General features: G+C 40.0%; 2 protein-coding genes across 4 annotated transcripts in view; both read right to left on the bottom strand.

Moving 5' to 3' along the window:
• Nucleotides 1–1,122: 1,122 nt before the first annotated feature.
• On the bottom strand, nucleotides 1,123–2,424 carry LOC107326484 (uncharacterized protein F54H12.2-like). Its single transcript, XM_088130192.1, has one exon. The coding sequence runs from the start codon at nucleotides 2,422–2,424 to the stop codon at nucleotides 1,123–1,125; it is 1,302 nt and encodes a 433-aa protein (XP_087986318.1).
• Nucleotides 2,425–4,747: 2,323 nt separating this feature from the next.
• Nucleotides 4,748–23,044, bottom strand: part of AP3S1 (adaptor related protein complex 3 subunit sigma 1) — a 51,230-nt gene continuing 32,933 nt past the window's right edge. The window contains exon 7 of one of the 3 annotated variants that reach the window (XM_088130221.1): nucleotides 4,748–21,928. In XM_088130221.1, the coding sequence (XP_087986347.1) occupies nucleotides 21,867–21,928 (62 nt within the window). In that variant the 3' untranslated portion in view covers nucleotides 4,748–21,866. The remainder of the gene's footprint in view (nucleotides 21,929–23,044) is intronic. The other 2 variants (XM_007441289.4, XM_088130220.1) reach the window with 2 other exon arrangements.

Raw genomic sequence — 23,044 nt, 5'->3', positions numbered from 1 at the left:
AAAAGGACAGGCTAAATCTCATTTACCCCCCAGAAGAGCCTCGGGCACCTCTGACATCACTGGAACGACCATCTCCACAGGATGCGACAACACAAGAGGTCCTAGGTGGTGTGAGCACACATTACAGAAAAAATGCAGAACTTTTGCTGAACAAAATGAAACAGCATCAGAACATCTCATCCTGGGATGATCGTGGCACCTTTTTATACAAGGGCATGCCTGTTCCTGGTACTGATATTTTAGACTTGGTGAAAGGGGCCTCGCAACACCAATCGCTCACCAAGAAGCGGAAACCCAAAGGATGGGACGAATTTATGAAAGCTATGGCAGAGCTGAATGTACCTACATCTGTGCTGGGGTCTACAGCTGCTAAAGAGCAGTTAGAAAAACTGAAAGAGTCTACAGCACCTATGATTGAAACGGCTACTACCCCTGACACTGTTACGTCCACCCCTTTTGGGCCATAGATGCCTTTTTTTACTGGCACCCCCTCTAGACCTTGGATGCAAATCCTAGAAGCACGCTCAGGTTTGGTGACTGGCTCAGTTTGTAAAATGAATAAAAACACAGTGAAACAAGCAAAAAAGCTTAAGTCTTTTTCTTTATTTTACAGTAAGGCAGACATGTCTGCATACAATGGTAACAGGTACAGACACCAGGCTCCCTCCCCAGCTTTACACTTTTTACAAATAGCTTTACCATTTGATCGTTTTTAATATTGTCCTCAGAGTACTGCTTTAAAATATTTTCATAATCCACGCCTTTAGACTGGTTCATTAGAAAAAACACACAGTGCTGCCCGCAAGTCACCGCGCAGGGGTGTTGCAGTTGGTTGGTGAAATGTATACTTCTCAGCTTGCAGCTCTAAAAACTTCACTATGGTTCCAGGAAAGTCTGGGCTATCTGGCAGTCTTCCATAAGAATCAAAAAATTCACCAGATCCGGGAGACGGGAAGTAGAGGGCTAGCCAGTGTTCACCAGGTAGAGTTTGAGGATGGGTGTTTACAATTAATCCAAAAGGCCTTTTGGAGATTTGTCTCTTGGGTAGCAGGTCACAAGGGTAGACCCATAGAAAACATGTATTTCCAGAGAACAAGCGGAGGAGCTGCAGGGTATCCATACTCACATATAATCAAAAAGCACATTCCTTGTGGGATTTATTTCAATCAGGTTTTCAAAGATTGCATAGAGAATCATGTTGATGGTATTGGGGAGGGGTTGTGCAAATCTAATTTCTGCTCTGAGGTTAACATTCCTGATCAAAGAATAGTGCTCAGAGCACCCCTGATCAGGGCTCAAGTCAAAACAGTACAAATGGCTAAACTCTTCCTGGCTAATTAACAGAGGCCTATCTTTCATACCTTTGCCCGACGCTTGCACCATCAGCATGTACTCTCTCACATAAATATCATGCTCATAATCAGGCTGAAGAGGCTTTGCCGGGATCTGTTCACCATCACAATATAGGGCACAAAAATTGACATTGCAGTGTTGAAAATTGAATGGGTTTCTTTCATAATCTCTGCTAAAGGATGCATTGTCCACAAAACCAATCACTAACTGTTTAGGTAACTGCCCCAGAAATAGGTTTTCCTGATTACACACAAGGCTGCCTGCCGGAATGCTGTAAACCTTCATTCCCACTCGATCAATGGGATATTTGGCACTGGAGGATAGCAAAGCTTCCGCATGACCCAGGCGCACTCCTGGTGCTACTTTTACACGTTTTACAAAGAGAGATGCTGACAGGAGTTGCACTTTATAATTCTCATTGCCGTCTTTCATCAGACAAAATTCATTTCTGCTTCTTGTGAGTTTGACTTTCACATCAACCCCGTTAATCAGCAGCTTGTCTTGAAAAAAAAGGTCGCTATGCAAAGGCCCAAGCAGGTCCCATTTATGACTTCCAGCCGTGTGTCTTGCTCTCGCTCTGAAGCCCAAGTTGCCTGCAGGTGTCAGCAGGGTGCTCTCCATGAGGGTTGAGTCATCTTTATAAACCCCCCCAGCTATAAATTGGGTTTCCAGGGCATCACCGCTGAAGTTCAGAATCAGTTCAATGATGGCACGGTAAGAATAACAATGATGATTCTGCGTAATGAGATGATCTCCCAAGGTTACATCCAGCTGGTTAAACAGCGATGCTATAGGGTAGTTGACCAGCACCACCCTGGCACCATCATCGATATCTGTACCATCAGCCTTTACAATTTTGCAACTCATATACAGCAGGGTGCTGTTTAAATCCATGTAATGCTCACCATGTCCCGTGATAAAAAATTCCAAGGGTGCATCAGGTGATAGCGCAGATAAAGGCGGGATCTCGACATACATGCTGTTTTCAATACTGGTTTGTGTAGGTGCCAGCTGAAAAAGATCCAGTTCTGATTTCATGCATTCCTCTGAAGTCTCATGGATAAATGCCATTTTGTATTAGAATATCTCTCATTTGTCACAGCACTTCCTCTTCCGTGCACGTCTCCTCTTTGTATGCAGGGTTTTTTTTCACAAACTTTCTCTTTTTAACCGGAATAGGTGACCCCATTGCTTAATTCTTCCTGGCCATGACCATACCTGAGCCCCCCCACCCCCCCTCAACAACACGGGATGCAAGTTGTCCTGCCACATCTCTGACAATATTCTTGGCTGCAGATTTCACATGTGGTTTAATGATTTCTAACCCTTTCCTTAGAAAAGGCATTGCTTTTCGAAAAAGTCCACGGAACATACCCTCTAAACCTGTCCCATACATGACAGGGGTTCCTCGGAAGCCTGCAAGGCCATGACCGGCTTGTGCTGTGTAGTAGGCCACATAGTCTTGGGGCCTCCCGTGCTCCTTGATCACAACCATCCTTCACTTTTCTGAGGCCTAAAATGAAGCTTCACAACCACCTTCCCATGATAAAAATGGATGTTTTTGTTTTGATAGGTTTTGATTTCCACGGTAATGGTGTTGATGTAATGCTTGCTGACCGGAACGTAATGTGGTTGATCATAGGTTACCATAATGAAATCGTTGTCTTGCCCCCGCACAGGCACGCAACGCAGTAGTGCTATCTGGGGTTCTACGATGTTTGTATAAACATATAAGGTATTGAATCCACTGGTCACATCTGCAGCAAAGGGAAATTTTTTGGCGCAGAATCCTGGGAACAAACCTAATATATGTCCAAGTTCTTCACCAGCTAGAATGGCATATGTTCCATCTCCTGTAAGATTCATTTTTCGAACCACTGGCTCATCCTGCAGGGTTGTCTCAGGACCGTTCTCGGTGTCTAATATAAGCTTGTTCATATTTTCTACCAGGTGTTCAATGCTGGCATAGTACCCACTTTTCAAAGAAAAATACCACCTCTTTTTCTCGGTAAGGATTTCAAAATGTCCAGTCGAAGTTAACAAGTTCCAATTATGCGGGTACTATATCTCTACTAGTCCTACTTCCCATGAACCTGGAAGATCCAATCCCCTCGCTAATTGAATAGTAAAATTAGAACTTTTGTTTCGGGGAAAAGCAGCAGCCAATGCATTGCTGGGAAGGGTGATATAAAACCCCGCCATATCAAAGTTGGCATATTTCGCTCTCCTTAACCCAACTGTTGAATTTCTCTGGCCAGCCTGCCCATTTGACCAGAATCTCTCTATTTTTTCCCCACCCTCTTTTTCTGACTTTTTCAATTCTGTATATGCGTTGTTGGTCATCAGGTACCTTTTGGAGTTCCTCTGGGTAAAAAGACCCCTTTACAGGTTCGTCAGTGTAATCTTTTAATCTATACACCACTCTTTCCCCCCTTGTCCACAGTTCTTTGATGATGAATATTTCATCTGTATACGTTTGCTGATAGCCCTTTTCAAATTTCCCCTTCAGTCGGGATAACCTGACGTGATCGCCCACCTTAAGATATTCTTCCATTCTTTTACTTTTTAAAATATCCGCATACAGTCTTATCCACACCTCCCTTTTGTTAGACAAGTTTACAGTATTAGGAGTGGTCCGGATGCTATGATGGTAAGTGTCATTATATCCCTGCAGAATTGCAGGTAAAATGTCTATGTACCACTGGGTGTTTCTAGCTGTAAAATATCTCCAGAGTTTATTTTTCAGGGTACGGTTAAACCTCTCTATAACGGCTGCTTTAGTCACACTATGGGTGACAAAGTGAAGAACGCCATAATGTGCTAAAAGCTTCTTCAGAGGAATATTTAAGAACTCTTTACTGGCATCTGTCTGTATTTTTCAGGGTGCACATCCTGTTCTGGAAGGCAGCTGTGACCTCTCTCCCCGACTTATCAGGTAAAGGGTAGGCCCAAGCATATTTATATAGCACGTCGATAACTGTTAAGATGAACTTTTTTCCATGGTTTTCCTTAGAAAATTTGGAGACATCTATGAGATCAGCCTGCCATTGTTGATCTATGCCAGCCACCACTGTTTTATTTCTAGGAAAATTAATTCTTGCAGGCTTATGAAGGGTATAAGCATCTTGTCCTGAAAGCCATGTCTTGACTTGCTTCATGGACAGGTTTTTATCATGTTTTCTTCCCTCCTGAAAAAGCGAATTTACCCCTGCATAACTACCTAGCCTCCCCAGTGTCTAATAAATGTCCCTTAGAACATCTTCATACTTCATGATGCCTGATCCTAGGACAGAATGATAACGCTTTGTCTTTATTACAGCTTTTTATCTTTTATCTTTTTTTAATCTTTTTTTAATCTTTTTATTTTATAGCTTTTTATATACAGCTTTTTAAAATTTTTATTTATTTAACTCAATTCAGTACAGCTTATCTACGTCATTGGAAAAATAACCCTCATCATCTTCAGTAGGTAAACTGCGTTACCCCTCTGATTGATCCGAGCCCTCCGAGCAGCTCCAGTGCCCTTTGCTGAATACGCCTTTATAAATTTCACAGACCATGTCGTTGTCTGAGTCAGATAAGTCGCAAGATGGCAGGTGGATGCTGAGTTCTGAAAAGGGCATTTTTCAACATCTTTGCTCCCTAGGTGGTGCTAATTTAGATACTGCAAAATATAAACCATAACCTATTAGAAAGCTATACGTAGCCCCCACACCCCAGCATTTACATGATCATAAATAAAAGCATATTTACTTACCATCTACGGCTGTTTTGTGGGGTGTTATTGTATCGCTCACCATTTCACAGGTTGCCTGATAAGTATCGCCGCTCTCTTCTTCTCTTGTTTTACTCGGCGCTTTGCTGTTAAAATAGCAGCAAGTCTTATGGCAACCAAATAAAATGGGTCTGAATAAAAAAATCTTCTTTATCAAAACCCCGGTAACAGAGGCTGGTGCATTCTTCCAGCAATGGTCTTGAGTTAGTCCATATGCAGCTAGGTTTGCCTACTGTAGCAGAAGCCTCTTTAGAATCTTCCATAGCCGTGCTATTTTCAAATGCGAGAGCTTAAATCGTTGAACTTCGCAGCGGCCTGTAGCTGACACACCAACAGCTCGGCATGCGCACAAAATCACGGGGGGCTAACAACCCCGGATGTGCATACGCCCCCACCCGTTCCAAACACGCCTGCGCAAATGGATCATGTCATGTCATTGGGTCATGTGCTTAGAACATGTCTGGACATGCATACCCCCCTCCCATCCATCGCAAGCACGCCTGCGCATGCCCAGAATAACGTGAGTATCACTGTGGAATGCTTGCTGCTTGGTTGGCTGTTGCTCGTGTGAGTGTTTGGATCCTCCATTAAGTTTTCCTGGGTTTGGAGGGAGGGAAGAGGGGTGGAAATAAAGTTTTATTAAGGACACGCTTCAAAATGTTTACATGTATGTGTGTACTTGTGTTATTGGATAAATTTGCAAACGTGTGTATGTGTGTGTGTATGTGCGCACGCATGCACGCCCATGCCTGCTTATTTCAGATTAAAATTTGCAAGCTATGTATCTTTAGCTTTCACAAAAGAGCGAGCTGTCTGTGATTTTGACTTCCCTTAGGATATGGGTCGGGGTTAGGGTTAGGGTTAGGTTCATCATTCTGGGGATGCTGTGGTTTAAAAAGCTCTTTTTCCTGCATTTGAGGGCGGGGGGGGGGGGGATGATCTTAAGACTGCATAGAAATAAAGTGCTGAAATGGATCTCCTTTTTCCTGCATTCAAGGCACTGCTTTTTTAAAACTCCACAACGTTAAAAACACCATTAGGCTATTCTTTATTTCACAAGGCTCAAATAGGGTTTGCTTCCCTAACACAGCGCTGCCTAGGTTCTGTTAATTATTCACTTTACTTAGTTTTGATTTGAAGGCCCCCATAGAATTAGGTTTAGGGTTAAGCTGATCAGACACCTTAGGGTTGACCATCACACCTTTCTTGATGATAGCGCTAGGTTCACCACAGCATGTCCTGCGCATGTGTATTTTTAGATTAACTTTTGCAAGCAGTATTTCTTCAGCTTTTACATTTGCATACCCATAGAATTAGGTCTGGGGTTAAGCCGATCAGATACCCTTGGGTTGACCATCACACCTTTCTTGGTGACAGGGCTAGGTTCAACACAGCATGTCCTGCGCATGTGTATTTTTAGATTAACTTTTGCAAGCAGTATTTCTTCAGCTTTCACAAAAGACAAAGCTGTCTGTGATTTTGACTTCCCTTAGGATATGGGTTGGGATTGGGGCTAGGTTCATCATTCTGGGGCTGCTGTGGTTTAAAAAGCTCTTTTCCCTGCATTCAGGCACTGATTTTAAAACTCCACAACATTAAAAGCACCATTAGGCTATTATTTATTTCACAAGGCTCAAATAGGGTTTGCTTCCCTAATACAGCGCTGCCTAGGTTCTGTTAATTATTCACTCTACTTAGATTTTGATTTGAACACCCCCATAGAATTAGGTTTAGGGTTAAGCTAATCAGACACCTTAGGGTTGACCATCACACTGTTCTTGATGATAGGGCTAAGTTCACCACAGCATGTCCTGCGCACGTGTATTTTTAGATTAACTTTTGCAAGCAGTATTTCTTCAGCTTTCACAGAAGACAAAGCTGTCTGTGATTTTGACTTCCCTTAGGATATGGGCTGGGGTTGGGGCTAGGTTCACCATTCTGGGGCTGCTGTGGTTTAAAAAGCTCTTTTCCCTGCATTCAGACGCTGCTTTTAAAACTCCACAACGTTAAAAGCACCATTAGGCTATTCTTTATTTCACAAGGCACAAATAGGGTTTGCTTCCCTAATACAGCGCTGCCTAGGTTCTGTTAATTATTCACTCTACTTAGATTTTGATTTGAACACCCCCATAGAATTAAGTCTGGGGTTGAGCCAATCAGGCAACCTAGGGTTTCTTGATGACAGGGCTAGGTTCAGCGTGTCATGTCCGGTTAGGGTTACGACCTTATGAGCGCTGCATCACGTGGGGAGGAGGGTTATGCACGTCATATCCGGCACAGCCTGATGGCGTCACTTCCGGTGTGACCTGATGATGTTATCAGTGACGTCACTGATTAAACAAACAGATAAATCTGTGTTGAATTTAGTATACACTCTTACTACTCAGGTTGTTCTATGATATTGGGGCTACAAAAAAGTTTTTGTACCTCCCAGTTAAATCAAAAGCATTCTTATTAAAAGGTAATCTCATTTCAGGATTTATTCCATTTTAAGTTGCCATTAGTTTTCATGTTTACATTAAAATGATCTATCACAGAATGTGATAGATCATTTTAATGTAAACCCTCCAATTGGAACTTAGCATAAAGATTACATGAATATCTTATGTACATTGGTATAATACACAGAAGACCAACATTTTATAATACAAGTTATCTGCACTCAGAATTAAGAAACCTATTATGCTAAATATTAAATTTTGGAATTGCTGGCAAGCTTATATAACCTTGGGAGTCCAATTCGAACTCAGAAATGGGCAATGGCAAATTGTTAATGACTTGAAACCCAGACTGATCTTCAGGCAGCTCCAGATGGTGCTAAGGGGGAAGACCTCCACCCATCTCCATAATCCTAGTTTCCAAGTCAGAGATCTAGTGGCTGAAGGATAGACTGGGTCTCTTTATTTGCCACCACCCTATGCCATTATACGCATGAACAAAGGAACAGCTCTTTCAGGAAAGAAACAAGGACTTCATGGACCAAATAAGAAAGGCTTGGGGTAGGACTATACCAGAAGGCTGGAGACTCCCAACATCTACTATATCTTGTGAAACACATGCAGATTCCAGATCCATGTTGAGAGTGAGTGTTGCACTGTAATTTAAAATCCATCCTATAGATTATGTAAAACACTGTTGATGTTAGGCAATGTCAGCCCCAGTTATTTAAATAATGTCTACTTCATTCAAGCTGAAGTACCATTCAGGGAACCTATCCACCCCTTTGGTTTCTTAATGTTCACTCCAACTCTGTTTCACTGAACTGCTTATTACTGCTTTAAAAACAAACTGACTTAGCATGAGATTCCTATGGGGCTCTGCCAGTTTTTTCCTTGACCAGATTCTTTTCTGCTGTTTCAAGAATTTCCCAAATGTTCTATGTTTGTATTCAATGGACATTTCAGCTGCCTGATTGGGCTCATTAGGAAAGGGACTGAACAACATTCTGAGTGTCACCAAGAACTCCACTGCTTCTAGGCCTGGGTAAGAAGAGCCTCGCGTGCTTGGACAGGGAGCCTGAAGTATGCAGCAGGTTCCTCCATTGCCAGCATGGGTGCAGGTCAAGGTGATAGAGAGGTATGGGGAGGGACTGGCTCAGTGACTGCCATTATTGGAGGAACTCAGTGAGTGGGGGGAAGGAGAGTTGCAAATGTTGCTGCATATGGGGGAAAGAGCTTCTTTGGTGGCATCTGGAGTTATTTGATTGGGCAGGTGGTGTCAAGGACCCTTCCAGAAGGGGGAAGAAGGAAGCTTGCTGTTGGGTAAGCATTTCTCTTCCTGGATGAGAAGCAGGGAGAGGGTGTGGAGCCCTGGTCCCTTGATGTGAGAAAACATGGGGCAGGGACCCAGAAGTTGGAGTGGGAGGAGTGAGCAGCCCCATCCCGAGACGACATCAGGAGGTGTGAACAGGGAAGCCTAGTGATAAAAGGCCAAAGGGGAGGATAAGTCAGACTGCATTTCATGTTTTGTTAAGTTGAAGTAGCTTCTTTATAGATACCAGAGACACCATTTGGGGATGTCACTAGGGTGGGTATCAGAAATGGATGTTCAGGGAGGTCAGGAGCCATGGGGAGTGATGAGCTGGAGAGCAGGAGGAAGACTGTACTGGTAAGGGCTGAGGGAGATATGATTGGAGGGCCAATACAAGGGCAGGGAAGTAGGAACTTAGGTTCCAATCCCGTTCCAACCCCCAACAGATTCTAGTTGGGATTCTAGATGCTGGATCCACTGAAGGCCTGCTTCTGTTGAACCTGCTCCTCCACATTTTAATAGTGGAAGAGAAAGCAGACCTTCTTGGCATGGACCATCAAAACTCAGCCAGATGAGGATGGAGGGGTTCCTCTATCCAAAACCTGCCCAGCCAGGTTTAATATAATAAACCAGCCTTGACACCAGTTCAAGATACTGGTTGTTACTATCAGATCCACTAGATGGGCCAGATCAGGATCAGTTCAACTCCACGGAAAGGGTAGGACTATTTTTAATAATATTGGCTGTTTTAAGTCTGATTGTGCTGTACAGATGTGGCCAAAAGTATTGGTATCCTTCCACTTTTCCCCCAAGGAATCCCAATTTGCCATGAAATAAGTTGAAACTGACACAAGTAAATGGCACCCACGATTCTTTATGTTCACAGAGTAGACACTTTGTGTTTGATGTATGGCTTATGTGTTTATATAACATGTATGTGTTATATAAACATATTCTTTAAAGAAAAAAAAATGGAGGGGTATTAATACTTTTGACCACGCCGTACTTCCTCCTCCTCCTTAAAAAATCCTTCAGCCCTTTGGCCTAAGCAGCAGCTTCTGCATATCTCCATCAAGGTCATCCTCCTTACTCTCTACAGTTACCTGTAATGCCCTCTATGGCTTGGGCCCTCACTACCTTTGGGACTGCTTTCTTCAGGTAGAATCTGCCTGCCCAATACAGTGGTACCTCGGGATACAAACTTAATCCGTTCCGTGACTCTGGGCATATCCCGAGTTGGTCGTAACCCGAAGGAAATTTCCCCATAGGGTTCAATGTAAATCCGGTTAATCCGTTCCACCCTCCAAATTTGGTCGCACCCCGAAGCAAATTTTCCCGTAAGGTTCAATGTAATTACCGTTAATCCGTTCTGGCGTCCGCGGACCACCTGTCAGGGGCGGGAAAACGGCCGGGTGCAGCGCGGCGTGAAAATGGCCGGGCGCGGCGTGGCGCGGCAGGAGAACGGCCGTGGACCACGTGTCAGGGCGGAAAAATGACCGTACCCCGAGGCAGAGTTTGCACATCGAGGTAAATTTTTGCGGCCAGAGCTGGTCGTAACCCGAAAAGTTCGTTAGTAGAGGCGTTCGTATCCCGAGGTACCACTGTACATGCCATCTAGGATAGAGCATTATAGGTACCCACCTCCCAAGCAGCCAGGATGGGGGGAGATAGACCAGAGGCCAGCTTGCTTCCTGAAATCAGAATGTCCCTATATTGTTAACATTTAAGAAGGCTGTAAAAATGGTGCTTTTCTACAGGGGCTTAGATAAGGAAAACCCAGTTAGGTGCAGCACAGTGTTGAGCGTTTAATTGTTGTTTTAATTTCTTGTTATTATGTTTTCATAATTATAAACCACCTAGAATTTTGACAGCCGGCATAGAAATGATTATATAAATAAATACACACTGCTAATAGATAAATTTCCAAAACAACCTATTTGCAATACTGTGTACAATTGTGACTGCTGCATCTTGAAGAGCATACTGTAGAACTGGAAAATATACAAAAAAGAGCAACCAAATTTTCCAGGGGGTTGAACTGGCTTCCTTAGTCAAAACAATCATAATGTTTAGGGCTTTTTAACTGAGAAAAAAAGATAAGGAGTACAACATCGTTAAGGAATTTTTGTGGCCCCCAAGAAACTGGTTACATATTATGCAGGTTAGTGCCAAGAAAAATATCTCCTCTTTCCAGGGACAGACAATACTGATTTGCAGGTAATTTTGAACTATTGCTTGTAAATATTTACTACTTTAAATATTAAGCTGTAGCAAATCAGCAGTTCCTGGAAAAGGAGGCTACTTAGCTGGCAATACAAGATTGCTCTTTTTGCAAGCAGTCTTAATGCAAACATGTGTTTTCCCCTACATGTTAGAAGTCCTGGAATATAACTGACACTGAAAATTAGTCTGGAATGGAAGATCAGGAAATCCTGCATACATAGCATAACTAAATAAAATTGGCACCTGTAAATACACAATTGTATCTATTTGGATTGCATGTAAAAATACTTCTACATTTGCACACACTGAAATGATTAAACATACATAATATTTGAATTAGGTCAAGGAAGAACTAGAAAAACAACAGCATTTAAGAGTCTCAGAGCATCTATAAATCCAGGCATCTCCTACATTCCAGGTCTGGTAGTTGGCTCTAATCCAATAATCACAAACTATCCTATCTTCCTAGCTTGCATTTAAAAAGAAAAAAAGTTTTAATAGTTAGGAAAGTGATTAAAGTAAGGGGCTTAAATATGCTTGTAGGATGGCTTTTTAAAAATTCTGTATTTCTCTTTGGTAAATATGGGCAGCAGGGAAATGCTGAAAACTTTAGTTTTACAGAAAAAAGCAACTGTAATCATTCTGTAAATAGGAAAAGGAAGCCAAAGAAAGAAAGAGGCTTTGTGTTTCTGTTTTACAAACAGAGCTGTTTAGGCCATGTTTGCAATTTATGACCACCCACTAAGTGATAGAATTTATAAAAAAAACCTAAAAGAATAAAAATGTGGGATGGATCAGGAAGTATTTCATTGAAATAGAATTTAACTTCAGAAAACGGCTGGCTATAGTTTAGAACAGGGGCTCAAATGGGGCAAAATAACAGCAGTTAGAAAAACATCTTGACTGGATTCATACAACATGCTTAGCCATGATGCAATTTGTTTGGTTTTTGAAGTTGTCAGAGCCCAGCCATTGTGATTTATTTAATAAACTTTAGTTTAAACAAAATGTGATCTAGTGTGATATGTGAACCCAGTATTTATGTGTTGTGGTTAGGCTTATTTAGGAAGAACAGTAACCTAGAACGATTGCAAACATTCAAAAAATTGTGTAGCTGTTATAACTTTGACTTCTTCTAAAGTTATTCAGATTCAAAAACAAGATCTTCATTTCTTAATTGAGATGAGCAATGTGTAATTACTCCTAACCAAATTTTGATTTTATATTTATTTATACATCACATTTATATAGCTGCCCATCTCACACAAAGCAACTCTGGGTAGCGTACAACAATTAAAATTTATTTTATTTATTTATTTATCATATTTATATAGCTGCCCATCTCACACAAAGCAACTCTGGGTAGCGTACAACAATTAAAATTTATTTTATTTATTTATTTATCATATTTATATAGCCGCCCATCTCACACAAGGTGACTCTGGGCGGCATACAACAATTAAAATAACAAAAATAAAATAGCAAGTGAATAAAAACAGGCATTATAAAAAGATAAAAAGTTATTATTAGAATAAAAACATTTATCACACATTTTAAAAAATAGATTTTAAAATATACAAACCCCACGGAGAAAGCAGAATATCAGTTACAGTGGAGCCATCTAAGAATGCCTCCAGTTCCCAAAGACCCCCATGCCTGATGACACAAGCAGGTCTTGAGGGACTTCCTAAACGACAGCAGGGAAGGGGCGAGTCTAACTTCAGGGGAGAGAATGTTTCACAGGGAGGGAGCCATGGCAAAGAGGCCCACCTCCTGGGACCCACCAAATGCAAGTCCCTGGCCGATGGAATGCGTAGCGTGCCTTCCCTCCAGGATCTAATGGGATGGGCTGATGTGACTGGGGAGAGGTGGTTCCTCAGATACAAACCATATTTCATAAAACAAAATAACCATAATCCAAGCAAAACAACAATAGGATAGGAAAAGGAAAAGATGGTTGATGCTAGGAGAAATAAAGAAAAATATAAAATTCATCTTGATCACCAGGGCCAAAGACCAAAAAGCAAATAAAGGTTTTACACTGTATATGGGTATCTGCTGGGGAGGACATTTGACTTCTGGATGCCAAAATTCATAGTTATGATGAGCATAGTAATTCAAGCTGAGAAAATAACCAGTGCACATCTGGTTTGGTTTTATGGGATGAGTTACAATTATTCAATCTTGAGATTACAGCTAAGATGTCTTGAGAAATACAGCTTCTTTTTTGACTGCTTAACCTTTGTCCTTGTATCTAGCAATAGACATAGAACAGCTGAATTTTGCAGATGTTATCATTTTATGAATACTTCTGGCTGCTTTGAATGAGGTGGGTATTGGATCATAGAAAAGCTTCTTTGAATCCCAGTGATTGTAAAAGCTATCAACAAATTACAAACATTTCATACTTATCCATGAAGCTAGAAAGAATGTTGCCTGTGCTACTCCAGACATTTTTAGGGAAGACTGATTCTCCAGACCAATTTCATTCTGCTTTGCACTCAAACAGCCTTGATTATTAGGATGGACCATTGGTGGGAAGGACAGGGCAAATACTACCTATCTAACCTGACTTAACATAACCGACTTACACTTCGTTAAAATCCAGGAATTTTTAAATTCCTTTTTATGGACATCTTTTAGTCGTTCTCTGGAGTTACATATTGTTTTAGCTACTCCATTTCTGCAAACTCTGAAGGACTTAAAGTATTAACATCAGAAATTTGAAAACATTTATTAATACACTGATAACTAATGAGTCTGATGCATCACCATTCAGGGTAGCATGACCTTACTCACCCTCAAAATCTTTCCGAAAAGGCATGTTTTTATAGCTCTCCAAAACTGTAATAAAGAGGAGAAGATCCAGGTATCTGGGAGTAAGCTGTTCCAAATGTTTAGAACCAACTGGTGTGACTCAGGTAATACCATGATCAAGATTGGGACATTAGGATGTCACATGAACAGGGGACAAATGAGGAAAAGGAACAGGAAGGCTGGAGGAAAATGGAAACTGAACTTCTCAAATTGACAGCTCATAGTAAATGGTTAGGAAATGGGAATTAAGATTGTAGAAATGTGCATTGCAAGTTTTTTTTTACCCTCCCCCCCTTTTCTCCTCACTTCCCACACTCTAGAAATTTCACTATAGCTACCAATAAAAGCTGTAATACATGGTTGGCCACACAAGTTTCACATATAAGCTGTCTTTGGCAAAAGAGTTCCTATTCCAGGCTGGCAGAAGTTTCATCCTAAATACTGTTAATTCAGGTGCAGGAACTACTTGCATAAAGAATTTCTACATCTTTTTTTCTGAGCCATGATTCTAGAATTCTTTTCTCCTCATCTATCATGGCTGGATCTGTATACATTTGACTTTTATATTGTTTAAATGAAGAAATGTACACACTTGTTCAATTATTAAATGCTACCATTAGCAACTAGCCATCTTTGGCTGATCTTGAAAACGTTAAATGGTGTCAGACCTAGTAACTATGTGGATGGGAGACCACCAGGAAGGTTCAACCTAGACACATCTGGAAGAAAGCAACAGCAAACTGCTTCCATATTGTTGTTAAACAAATAACATGGATATGTCCACACAGTCAGCATTAGCTGAGCTCAACTTGAGGGGATTTTTTACCTTTTAACTTGTCCCCAAAGCCATCAATGGAAACTATTTTAATCTTGGAAGGGGCTGTGCAGATAATATAACACTGTGATCTGACTAAGGTTCAGGACCAAGGAACCCTAATGGCACTGCAGGAGGTAGCTAAAAGACTTGAGCTACCTCCTGCAGAAAACATGAACGTGCCTGGGAAATCACCAGTACACATGGACAAAAGGAAACTTTTACCCTCCCATATAATTAAGTGATTATACCATTCAAGCTTTCAGAGCACTTACAATATAAATATTACTTTTTAAAAAGAAATGGATGGCAGCAGCTACATTATTTGCTTCCTAAATATAAGCCTATAATAATCATATCTGCAGAGTCCACATGTTTTCTTCGAAGTAGCACATTCTAACTGGGATCACTGGGAATAACATCCCACAAATGTTAAAATTTAAGAGATTAATATTAACTGCCAAGTTTTGCTCTGTGGGGAAACTGCCTTCTTTTATCTTTTTGCTCCACACCCTTTTCCAAGAGTTGCCTCTTTTTTCTTCCAAATCCTGTTACATTTGTTGTCAATCTCTCTGGCAAAAACATTTGTTTGAAAACCAGATCTCTGCCACGGGATTAAAGAGTAAAGCCTGAATATTGAGCACTGCACTTTTGCAGGGCTACAGACAATTAACACTAGCTAATTATATACAATTGCCATTTACCAAAAGCTTAACTCACTGAGTTTGTTACTAAAAGTGATTTTGTTCAGTTTAGTGTTTTCTAGGTAAATCACATTTTGGTTTAGTGTGGTCTGGGGACCCCTGACGGTCCCTGAGAACTTTCAGGGGGTCCATGAAGTCAAATAAATAAATATTTTAAAAATTCTGTTTTAATTTCTAATACAGAAAATATTGATAGATATAATCCACATAAAACAAAGGTCTTTGGGGGTCCTCAATCATTTTTAAGAATGTAAAGGGGTCCTGAGACCAAAAAGTTTGAGAAACACTGCCCTAAATAAAGACCGTGGCCATTATTTTTGCCCTTTCTGCTATACCATAGGAAAACTGCTATGGATGATTACAATTTGATGGAATTCCATGAGAGACTCAGGGAAAAACTGCTACAGGTGATGTGAAAGTGAAAGTAAAGGAGGGGAGAAATGCTTTCAGACTTGGAAGATTCTGTTACTGTAACCTTACAAGAAAGGTAGTGCTAGTATTCACGGCTTGTGCTTCTTGTCTGGACTACTTCAAAGGGCTACCATCAATCTTGCAAATCTGAAAGCATTTCTCCCCTCCTTTAATTTTGCTTTCCAGAAAACTAAGGAGGATCCCTTCTGAGATGCTTCCCACATCCCTTTTCCTTCTGTGGGCTGAGATACCTTTTGCATGACAGTTGTTTAGGCTGCGGCTCTTTCTCTGCCTCCCAAGGTCACTCCCAGATACCTTTACACAAATCCTCTCAGAACCCTAAGATCCTGTGGAACACAGTTTGAAAAACCCTGAAACAGAGACCTGCAGCTGCTAATGTTAGTACTCTTCTAACTTAGGAGGATATACACTGAATAATTTATATTACACACTCAGTTCTTGACTATAGAGGTGCTCCTCTAGCCTGTGAATGGCAGCAGCAAAATTGCCTGTGTACTGATTCACACAATTTGTTGAAAAACATCCATATTCTGAACATGCCAAAAATGCCAGCCTCTTTACATTTAGAGCTTTGAAGGTAGTAGGCAATGCTTATTTGAGATCATTTCATTAAAGTAAGGCTAGATTCATACCTCAAAATAAGCTCAAGGAAGGTACATAATACCCCATACTCCAGTTTCATCTGTACAACCACCACTCTGTGAGATAGATTTGCAGAAGCAGAGTGGCCCAAATCCATCCAGTCAGCTTCTATAACTGATTCTGGATTTGAATCTAGGAGTCTCCAGTTCTGACTTAATGCATAAACATTACACAATGCTGATTTTCACAGAAACAAGAATAGCTTCCGAATATATAAACTAGATATATTCAGAGATCCTCAATAATATTTAAAACCTAGTCCACCTTGATTCCTCACTGATGCTTATTCCTGGTGCAGTTAAAATTATGCAAGAGTAGAACTAAAAATATCATCCAATGTTAAATTGTAGCCTTGGGGATGGAAACGCCAATGGAAAACAATGCCTCATATATCCACACACACCCACAAATATTTAATACAACATCTTGCTCAATAACCCTGAACTAAACCATTTTCTGGTACTGAAAAGAAACTCTATTTCATAAGGGCGTGGAAAGGAAAAGGGAAATAAAAGTTGTCCTAAGGCTTTCATATGCAGTAAAAATTCAGCAAGGAATCTTTATTTGAAACAGACTCTGGCTATGAAATTGAAGAAACTTTAGATGTATTTCCTGTTCAGTATATAACTAGGAGTTACAGCTGCATTGAATAGAAAAACTATTCAGTGTCTTGTATTAAACATGTTGTTTTTTCCTCCAAGTTACAAAACAAAAGCCAGATTTTTTTTCAACCCTTAAAAGCAAGTATTGTTAGTTGAAAATTGTTATATGAGCCTATTAATTTGAAACTGAGATTGCATATTATTTATGTTTTACAGAACCATCAATAACTTAATAGAAGACTTGGAAGTATTTTCAAAACAATTGTTATGACTGAAAAGTAGCATGTGTGACTAATCCAGTGTCCTCTTCTATGCACCCCTGATTAGTAATGCAGAAGGCCTTTTTATGTTACAAAATATGCATTACTAAGGGTTTTTTTGTTTTTTTTTGCCCCATGACTCACTGCTTTATAAAAAATAGGCAGGAATCATCTGGAGGAGGCATGATTAAGTCCTCTTAGATTATTTGAACTCTAACACTTTACATAGATATGCTTCTTTTCACGACGTTTCCTTTGATCTTTTAGTAACTAATAAAAAGTTGAGATCTAGCTACCATAGTGCAGCATCCCAACTGCTCATCCCCAAACCCCATCAGATTTTATTTCTAAGTCAATGTTAGTTACATAATATTAGGTGTCTGTTAAATACCAGGTCTCTTCTGAAAGTAAGCAACAATTTCTAAACTTATTTTTTCTTGGTTTCTTACTGAACATACAAAATACAAAAACTGATTTGCCTCATGTGTTGAAAATTCTGAAGGAGGGATCTAGCTCTTCCCCTAAGTATAAAAGGAGTATCAAATGGTTTGGTTCTGCAGTCTTAAACTGTGCAAAGTATTCTAACTGGGGCTCCCCTTGAAAAGTGTCCTAAAGTTGCAACTGGACAAAATGCAGTAGCTAGCTGCTAAGTGGTGCAAGGTATAGTGGCAATCAAGAAGCCTGTACTGAAGGTCTGAACCGGTTTTCCAATTGACTACTAGGCAAAATTAAGCAATTGGTACTGACTTAAATCTAACTAAGGAGCCACCTCTTCCATTTACCTACCTGCTTGGCTATTAAAGTCTACAGGAGAGGCCCTTCAGAAAATACCTCTGCTGTCATGAAGGCCATCTTCAAGTATGCAGGTAATAGCTGCGTCCTGCATTCCTCCAAATATACTTCCTATGGAGTTCATTTTGTCCCCAAACTCAGCATTTAGAAAAAATAATAATAATAATGCAGGCTTTTAACTGTTAATTAATTTTAGTTCCTACTTTAGTGTTAATTTTGTTTTTAGTCTTTTATATTGTTATTGTTATTTTTTAATTAGATTTAGAAGGCTACCCGACTCCAAAATGACTCTGGGTGACTTACTCAGAAAACACTTTAAAAAGCCAAAAACATATACACCTCAATAAAAGCCACCTAATACCTAAAATACTGCACAAATTGGGGCTCATACATAGGCCTGGGAACAAAGCCACATTTTTAGAGACTCGCAGAACCCTTGCAGGGTAGGAGCCTTGCAAATCTCCAGGGGGATGTTGTTCTATCATGACAGACAGGGCACTCCTCCAAAGTCCCACTAGATGACACTGTTTAATGGAGGGGAACCTGAGCACTCCCATTCTGTCCAATTTTATTAGATGGGCAGAAATCACTGGAAACAGGTGGTCCCTCGGATAACCAGGCCTTGAGGCATCCCACAAGTGTAGGGCTGTGGACCTGACCACTCCACCCAATCAACATTGAGTGGAACCAACTGCAAAGGAAGGAGAAGCACTGCAATAAAGTGTGTTTCCCCCCCCCCCCCGACCCTGCAGTCAGTCCAGAAGGATATCATGGTCAACAGTACTGAAAGCCACTGAGAGATCAAGGAACACAAGGATGGACAAACTACCCCCATCCTGGCTCTGCCAAAGGTCATCAACAAGGTGACCAATGCTGTCTTCATACTATTCCCTGGCCTGAAACCCAACTGATTAGGTCCAGATAATCCATTTATTCTAAGGACCTTTGTATCTGTTATCCAAACACCTTGTCAACCACCTTCCCAACAAAGGACAACAGCTGAACAGAACATTTGGGCCCGGCAACTACCTCTTGAGGTGCTGCTCCACTACCTCCTCCAAGGCTGGAAGGACCACACCCTCTCTCAAGGAAGTCAACACCATTGAATGGACCAAACATATAGGTCACTTCTTAAGCTGCCTTAACAACACAGGAGGGATCAGGATCTAATAAACAGGTGGCCAAACTCAGTTTGGAGCTCACACCTTGTCTACTTCCTCAGCAGTTACAGGTTCAATCTCAAATAATTCCATAAGATTGTACCCCAGCATCTCACTTGGACCTTCCCAGTTGGAGTCCAAATCTGAGTGGATCTGAGTGACTTTATCCACCAAATAGTATGAATATTCTGCACAACAGTCTTGTAGATGTTCCTTTGACTCATCCCTCCCCAGCAGGTACCAAGTCACCTTAAACAGGGCCACCAGTTGACTATCAGCAGACACAATAAGGGCAGAGAAATAATGACATTTTACCACCCTTAACACCACAAAGTGATCTCAAATATGTGCTCTTACCTGTGTTCAATAAGATCTGTTCTTTGTTTTCCTCCAATGGCACTGGGTGTCTCTTCATTTCCAGGAGCAACTCAGGGAACCAAGGTACACCCAGAACGAGGACAGACTGCACACTGACTTGGCATTCACAAGCAGTAACCAGACCCCAAGGCCACCAAGGATCTGGTCACCTGGTACCATGTTCACCTGGTATTGATGGCCAGATGTTGAGATCACTCTCAAGCAGTGCTCCCAGCATCCCTGAGTGTGGCCCACCCTTCAATTCCCACCATATCTATCCCTACCCAACATTACTGCCTGCCCTGATTCCTCCTTATTCCCACCTCCAGTTCCCCTCTCCCAGGCAGAACACTCATATCCTCTCTCAGTCACACATCTACCACACAGACACAAAACACCTATACCCTACAGCTGTAGTCCCCTAACCTCTTCCAAGATCCTAGCCACCCGTCCCCTGGCCAGCTGCTCAACCCATCGCACTCTGCAACAGCAAGGAGATTGGTATGGAGGACTCTACAGGTTCACTTGGATCCCCAATCCCTCTCCCCTTCCTTTCTATTACACACCCAGACAAAGTGTAATCTGGGAAGATGATAAAGCCCTAATCTCCTGACAGAGAGGCCCCAACAGGGAGATGCCCAGATCCCTACCCAGAGAGCAATAAGATGGGATTGTCAGAGGCCTCCGAAGTACAATAAGGTAGCCTCCAACAGAACTGGGTGCCTGCCAGTTTCAGAGGCAAAAAACTTTTAATATTTTGTCATGCAACTTGAGTACTCATTACAATAGAAAGGAAAAATACAAATCAAATCAGTAATTAAATAGTTAAATTTTTGATAGCATTTGAAGGAGGGAGTTGAGTCCCACTATCCCCTGCAGCCTTTCCTGGACATTATCCAAAAAGCACGGGAATCCTCAAGAGAAACAAAAACTACCTTGAAGAATGTTCTATCTTGCAGATTTGTAATCGCTGAAGTTCTTTTAGCACACTATACCTGGCCAAAGTTAATCCTGATCTGGTTCTTTAGTTTAATTTATTAAAGCAGAAATAATGATGGCTTCATCACTAAGAATATTCAACATTTTAAAACTCTTGAGCAAGTATAGTAGATAGTATGTTGAGATACAATCATAGAAGAGGCCAAGAATACAACTAAGATGTCTACCAACAGGAGAGGTTTAAATATAATGGACAGCATAACAGATAGTCATGTTTAAAAGGAATATCTTTGTGGATGAACCCTGTCAAAAAACAAAGCTATAAAAGCCAGAGAACAGGGAGAGAATGAAGAAATTGAAGAGACAGAGTAAGAGAGAGGAACCATTCTAGAGAGAATATGGATGTAGAAAAGAAAAAAGACATTTGAAAATTACTCTAGATTTGGCCAGCTTCTTATTCAGAAAACATCAGATCATGATCAGGAAGAGAATTAAACTAGATGTGGAAAAATAAAACAGTGATGACACAGTCATAATTATAACTATCAAGGCTCCCTGCTTGATAGTTCTTTGCTGCTTTCCATATCCAAAGCAAAATGTTATATGAAATACATATATGTATGTTGAAAGAACTGCAAAATTCTGCTTTTTCCCAATGCAGAATGCAGGTTAACCTGATATAGAACGTGTACTTAAAAAAAAAAAACCTTCATCTTGGTTAAGACAAAAATCACTCCTATTAATAACTATTAGATTTTTAACAAATGCTTCAAATACAGTTCATGATAATTTATTCAAAAAGCAAGAGAAAATACAGTTGAATTTTGTCATGCAACACATCAGACAAAGAAATATGATCAGGACTGCTGTACTAGTTTTTGTATAGAGCTTAGTCTATACAAAAAAAAAAGTTATACAAAAAAAATAAATATTTTGAATTACCTTTCCAGAAAATTATATGCTTTATATTTGATATGCTTTAAAAGGATATTGAAGTATCATTTAGAAATTACAAAAGAGCCACTTCTTTTAAATTCGCAAAGCAAAACACAATTTCACAGTTTTACTACAGAAGATTTCTATGGAGTATGTCGGTCTTTTATTCAATTAACAAAACATTGGTTTGGTAAACATTTGTGATCAGCTAGTTATTTTTCATTTTTACCTGCAGCGCACAAATTATTTAAAAGAGGGCAAGTTTGGCACTTTTATACTGATGTCACCAATATTAATATTTCTTGGGATCTCAGGAAGATTCATATTCTTTACAGCTGAAACAGCCCGGGCTGGGGCTCCTGCTAAACCAGCCTGCATACAGAAGAAAAAGATATCACTAAGACGATGTCCATTACAATTTACAGTAAAGCATTACAATAAATCATAAAGACACCAATATTAAATATTAGAAAAACCAGATGATATTTTGGATTGGAATGAAATGGAAAATTCTGAAATATTCAACTGGAAAAGGGAAGTGGAAGCAGTTCACACAAAATCTAAAATATGGTTAATATGTGCAATGGCAACAATGAAAAATTAACATGTCGTCTGTAAAATAATCAGTTTGAGGTTACTTAACATTAAAGCTCATGCTAGCTTTGATTTTTACTGTTTCTAGGTATTACATCATATACAGTAAATAGCTTGGGCCAGTTTTCTGATACTTGCAATTGGCAAAACTTGACAATCACTCAGTTCTTAAAATATCTATTCCATCTCAAATAGAAAAGACTTAGTTCTCTTACAGCTTTACATTTTAATCAAATGCCCAACATTATCATATACAAAAATAAACCTTTTCTTGTGATTTTTAAAAAGTCATTTAATCTGTTAAGTGTTTAGCCTCAGGGTTCAAAAAAACACTAGTTTTATCTGATCTAAAAGAAATACATTAAGTAATTATACATTTAGAAATGTGGATGCTAAACATGACCTAATTACTTCCTCTCAAATATGGTGCTTTATCCTTTCCAAACTGCAGATATATACAGCAAATTATTCCTGAATGAAAACTTGCTAGAACCATTATTAAAATTCAGATCTTTTTTTTTTTCTATGCAGGAAAATGATGCTGTTGTCAAAATTATTCTCCACATAGATTACAATTAATTTCAAAGGATGATGTTTCAATTCAGATTTACTTTATTATTTCATCCAATACTTTAGTTTTAAGCCATTGTTTTAATGTAAGAGGTAATATAAAAAGGAGGGGCACTGTATAAAATTCTTGTGTACAATTCCCAGAGTTCATCAAATTTCTTATATTTGCAAGAGAACACTTCAAAATTGCATAAATAGTAAAACGAAAGAATGTTAAAACTTAAAAAGATAAATGTTTAACAATTTATATTTCAAACACCATCTGACTGCACCTGAACGTACTTTTACAACATTCAGATAATTATAAGGGCATTTATAATGTTG

The sequence above is a fragment of the Python bivittatus genome, unplaced genomic scaffold (assembly GCF_059951505.1).
Source record: "Python bivittatus isolate LINGU-HERP-01145 unplaced genomic scaffold, Pbiv_v1 ctg000850_np1212, whole genome shotgun sequence".
NCBI lineage: Eukaryota > Metazoa > Chordata > Lepidosauria > Squamata > Pythonidae > Python > Python bivittatus.
The sequence above is the reverse complement of the archived record's forward strand: the minus strand, read 5'-3'. Positions and strand labels throughout refer to the sequence as shown.

Coding starts and splice junctions, on each gene's coding strand:
- LOC107326484 (XM_088130192.1), bottom strand. CDS start 2,424: ATGGCATTTATCCATGAGACTTCAGAGGAATGCATGAAATCAGAACTG.